Source organism: Macrotis lagotis, chromosome 5, assembly GCF_037893015.1.
Source record: "Macrotis lagotis isolate mMagLag1 chromosome 5, bilby.v1.9.chrom.fasta, whole genome shotgun sequence".
Lineage (NCBI taxonomy): Eukaryota > Metazoa > Chordata > Mammalia > Peramelemorphia > Peramelidae > Macrotis > Macrotis lagotis.
Window position 1 is genome coordinate 8,740,888 of NC_133662.1, and position 5,304 is coordinate 8,746,191.

At 50.7% G+C, this 5,304-nt stretch overlaps 1 protein-coding gene across 1 annotated transcript; it reads left to right on the forward strand.

The window, feature by feature from the left end:
* Positions 1-2,948: 2,948 nt before the first annotated feature.
* C5H6orf47 (chromosome 5 C6orf47 homolog) lies at positions 2,949-5,153 on the forward strand. Its single transcript, XM_074236719.1, has one exon. The coding sequence runs from the start codon at positions 3,724-3,726 to the stop codon at positions 4,612-4,614; it is 891 nt and encodes a 296-aa protein (XP_074092820.1). The 5' UTR covers positions 2,949-3,723; the 3' UTR covers positions 4,615-5,153.
* The last annotated feature ends 151 nt before the right edge of the window (positions 5,154-5,304 follow it).

Here is a 5,304-nt window from a genome sequence, read left to right on the forward strand (position 1 = left end):
ATATACATCTGTTGTCTTCCAGGGTTGGCCTAATTCTCTGAACTGCCTAAAGGAGCTGCATCCATCAAGGTTGATCAGTTGTTGTTGTTGTTGTTTTAATGTTTTTCTTTTTTGGCAAGGCAATGGGGTTAAGTAACTTGCCAAAGGTTAAAGATTACACAGCTAGGTAATTATAAAGTGTCTAAGGTTGGATTTGAACTCAGGTCCTCCTGACTCCAGAGCTGGTACTCTATCCACTGTACCACCTAGCTGCCCCCCTCCTGTGATTTTTCATTAAACAATCAATAAGTTTATTAAGTTCCAGGCACTGTGCTAAATGCTGGTGACACAAAGAAAAGTAAAAAGATAGTTTCTGCTCCCTAGGTACTCATATTCTTAATGGGAGAGCCAATATATAAATAAGTATGCCTCATCAAAATATATAAAAGATAAATTGGAAATAATAAACAAAAGAAAGGCAAGCAATAGTATAGGCCGGTAGTGATAAATGGTTACACTGAGGTAGTAACATTGTTAGCAGAGTTGTGTGTATATATGTGGAGAGGGCAGAATTGTGGAGTGGGAGTGTGTTTACAAGAGATATTATAAAATAGAATTGTTAGGGCTAGGCAATTAGGTTGGATGGGGGTGGGGAGTAAGTGAGAAAGAGGGAGAAATTAAGAATGCCATTTTAGTTGTAAGCCTGGATAAATGGGAGGATACTGGTACCCTTGACAAGCCAGAAGGAAAGTTTGGAACCATGGAACATTTAAGGGAAAGATAATGAGTTCAATTTTTGGATATGCTAAGCTTAAGATATCTACAGGACAACTCTTTTGAGATTTCTAAAAGGCAGTTGAAGATACGGGACCAAAGGTGACCAAAGGTCAGCAGAGCAGTTTAGAATTCTTTAACTATCTGTAATATTTACTTTATCCATCCATCCATCCATCCATCTATCCATCTATCCATCCATCCATCCATCCATCCTGGAAGTTCTGTGTTTTGGCCACGATGCTCCTAGGAGTTTACATTTTTTGAGTTTTTTTCTGGAGGTGACTAGTAGTTTCTGTTTTTACTTGTCCTCTAGTTTTAAAAGTTCTAGGCAGCTTTCATTTTAGAATTTAGAATTTAGAATTTAAATATGTTACCCAGACTATTTTTGTATGATTATAGTTTTTAGATGGTCTGATAATTTTTAGATTATCTCTCAATGTTTTCCAAATCAGTTGTTTTTGATATTATAGATCTTAGATTTTTTATTTTCTGTAAATACTTTGATTTTGTTTTTGTATTTTTTTTAATTTAATTTTTGTTTACTCTCCAGCCTATTCAAAGTTTCAAGGCATTCAGTTCTTAAATGGAGCTTTCCAGTACCTGTTTTAAGGTGTTGATTTTCCTTGTCCATTATTCCCTTCCTAGATTTTCCATTCCGTATCTCTTGTTTTATTTTTTCCGAGTACATCTGCAATATCTATAGCAATATTTCCTTACCTATTAACTACTTCCTTGCTACCTACAAACATGGTTTTGCCTTCACCAGTTTTTTTTTTTTTGCAAGGCAAACGGTGTTAAGTGGCTTGCCCAAGGCCACACGGCTAGGTAATTATTAATTGTCTGAGGTGGCTTTTGAACCCAGGTACTCCTGACTCCAAGGCCGGTGCTCTATTCACTATGCCACCTAGCCGCCCCACCTTCCCCAGTTTATAAGAAACACTCCATCCTCCTCCAAGTTATCCTATATTTCTAATTCTCTTCCAAACTCTCTGAAAAAGTCTATATTGGGGTGACTAGGTGGCGCAGTGGATAGAGCACCGGCCCTGGAGTCAGGAGGACCTCAGTTCAAATCTGGCCTCAAACAATAATTACCTAGCCGTGTGGCCTTGGGCAAGCCACTTAACCCACTGCCTTGCAAAACCCTAAAAAAAAAAAAGTCTATATTGTCTCTCCTTTCACTCCCCTAAAACCCATGCAGTCTGATTTATGGCCTCATATTGGGATTGATCTTTGCAAGGCGATCAATCATCTTTCTTTGCCAAATTTCATGGCCTTTCCTCAAGTCCTTATCTTTGCATCTGCTGATGTTCAGTTTTCTTGGCAATGCTTCCTTGCTTGACTGCTACGTTTCAGCTTCCTTTGGAGACTTTCTGGAATCTCCCCGGACCTGAGCATCTCTGCAGATGAACCTGCCTCGAGTTCCACCCCAAATCTGGGCTGGCCCTCGCTGCCCCTAGGGTGGAAGATCCTTGGATCGCAGCTGAGTGAGACCACGGGTGAGGGGGTGGCGGGGAGGAGACTGGGGTGGGGGTTGCTGAAGCGAAGCGGGGAGCAGAAGGGAGGGGTACGTGCACTGGAGCAGAGGAACAGAGACCCAGCCCCCGGGGTGAGCCGCGGAGATGACGTTAGACACAGATGAGGCGCCCCACGGGGCAAGGCCGGAGGCGGGCGGGCCGGCCGGTGGGGCGGAGGGCGCCTCTCGGTCCCGCCCCCTCACGTCCCCCCTCACGTTCCCTCTCGCCCCCCCACGTTCCCCGCCCCCTCACGTCCCCCCTCACGTTCCCTCTCGCCCCCCTCACGTTCCCCCCTCGCCCCCCCCACGTTCCCTCTCGCCCCCCCCACGTTCCCCCCTTGCCCCCCCCACGTTCCCTCTCGCCCCCCTCACGTTCCCCCCTCGCCCCCCCCACGTTCCCCCCTCGCCCCCCCCACGTTCCCTCTCGCCCCCCTACGTTCCCCCCTCGCCCCCCCACGTTCCCCCCTCGCCCCTCCCACGTTCCCCCCTCGCCCCCCTCACGTTCCCTCTCGCCCCCCTCACGTTCCCCCCTCGCCCCCCCCACGTTCCCCCCTCGCCCCCCCCACGTTCCCTTCGCCCCCCCCCGCCCTCTCCCGTTCCCCCCGCGCCCCGCCCCCTCCCGGCCCCAGCTGCTTCCGGAGTCGGCAGTCGGGCTCCGGCCTCCGGCGCGCTCCGAGCTCCCGGCCCGCGCCTCCGAGCGGGCGCACGGGCCACTCCCGCCGCCGGCTCCCTCGGTGTCCCCGAGCCCCCGGCCTTGGCTTCAGCGCCCTGCCCGCCCCGACCAGGGACTGGCAGCACAGATTCGGGGGTGTTGCGCCCTCCCAAAGCCAGAGCGCGGGGGCCCTTGACTCCCGAGAAGAGTTTCCCGGAGCCCGGCCGCGCCGCCCGCTTTCTGTCTAGACCTCCAGGCCCGCCAGCAGCAGCGGGCAGGCGCGGCCGCCCCGTCCTGTACTTAGAGGGACCTGTGGATCCTGGGACACTTTGAGGGGCCTCCTCTCCTGGCGACACCATCGCCCATTTTCCAGCGGCATCTTGGGCTCGGTGGCTTGGTGAGTTGAACATTGGGGTGCCGCTTTACAGGGCCCAGAATCATACGCGCCACAGGAAAACTTTTGTAGGACTGCAGAGCTTTGCTATATATCCCCGAGGCATTCTTGGAATCTTTGAGGAGCTTTCATGAATTTGGAGGCCCGTAGCTTCCCGTCTACCTTGGAATCTCCAGTGACGTTCTTGGGAGTAGAAAGTGCCCTTCTCATACCCTAAGAGGCAGGAACTGAACCTGATTGAATATCGGGAGCCCTTGAAGAACTACCAGGGACATCAAACAGGAACCCTTCCCTGCAGCTGGAACACAGAGCCATCTGGGGAGCCTCTCCCGACCTCCTCCCGTAGGGCCAGGAACAACTGGAGAGCCCATTAGTCCGAGGGGTTTCCCCTTGCCCATCACCCAAACTATGTTTCTTCAACGTCTCGGCGGCTGGCTGCCCCGTTCCTGGGGTCGCCGAAAAGACCCCCTGCCTGAGTCTGTAAAGGAGGATAGCTCTCCTGAGAACTCAGGGAGTGATTGGGACAGTGCTCCAGAGACTGTGGGAGACTCTGGGAGACAAATGGAAAGGGGTCCCCCTGAATGGAACAGGGACTCTCCCAACTATGGAGATACTGAACAACTTGGGGACAGAAGGAATTCCCCCAAACTGTGCATGGATATGCCTAACTTTGAGGAGTCCAGGATACTGGACTCTAGGGGAGTGATCCCCAGAGTGAGAGGCAGCCCCCCAAACTCAGAAGACTCTAAGGGACAAGGGGTACCTCTTAAATGGGGAACAAACTCCTCCAACCCTGATGCTCCTATGGAGAAAATAGGACATCATCAGAAGCTGCTGGGCTGGCTTCAGGGGGAAACAAATATGGGATTGGTGGCCCACCCACAGTTCTTGGGGGGCTCTGAGGAATGGCTCCAGATCTCCACTAATCTGACCCTGCATTTGCTGGAACTTCTGGCTTCAGCCCTACTAGGGCTATGTTCCAAGCCCCTGCGCCTGGTCCTAGATGCCTTAGGTCTTCGAGGGCCTTTGGGGCTTTGGCTGCATGGGCTTCTCTCCTTCCTTGTTACTCTCCATGGACTTCACATGGCTCTTACCCTGCTCACTGCACACCCCTTCCACTTTGCCTGCCTCTTTGGCCTTCTGCAGGCCTTAGTGCTGGCTGTCAGTCTCCGTGAGGGTACCCAGGTGTCACAGGAAGAAGAGGAATACAAATGGGAGGGGGGAAAAGGAAGAGATAGGGAGGAGGAAGATGCAATTAAAGGGAGGGCCTGTGACCATGGTGTTGGGTCACTGCCTTAAGGTTAAGGAACACTTGGGACTTAAGGGAGAGAAATCACCTGGGTGGAGAAAGTGACCCCCTAGACTCCCTTCCCTCTGCAACTGGGTTGGGGCACTACAAAGTATGGAGAATTACCCTCTAATCTACCAGCTGTAGTCACCTTTTTTTTTTTTAGTGTTACTTCTCTATCCCCCAATTTAAAAAAAAAATAAAAAGGTTTTACCCACCCCTTGTAATTTCCCCAGGGGATAAGAATGCTAGTTTCAGGACTGTCCTCTGGGTCCAGGGAGATGGAAGGGAAAGCAGAAGGATTTATTGAATACTAGGATCTTAGTCATAAATGGATAAAGGGGGAGGTATGTCAGCTATAAAGCTGATGGATGGAGAGTGGGTTTGAGATTCAAGGAGAATCACTCTGGTCCAAGAAACCCAGCAGAAAGCCTTGGGATGTCATAGCTAGAGAAACACCCATGCCCACCTTGAATGTTTGGAGGCTTGATCACTGAGCAATCACTGTTGCACTGATCTCCTAAATATATCATTACAAAAGGGAAATTCACATTTCTTCCAGTCTCCTTCCTATCGACGACATTGAAGCCAAAGTCTGGGGAATGTGAATTATCTTCAGGGAAGAAAGGGCAGGGGGCTGAAAGGGTGGGGACGGAGAGTGAAACTGGTACCTGTTGACTAGTCCTAGGAAAAGACAAAGG

Excerpts from the sequence above, each read along its gene's own strand:
- C5H6orf47 (XM_074236719.1), top strand. The coding sequence starts at position 3,724 with ATGTTTCTTCAACGTCTCGGCGGCTGGCTGCCCCGTTCCTGGGGTCGC.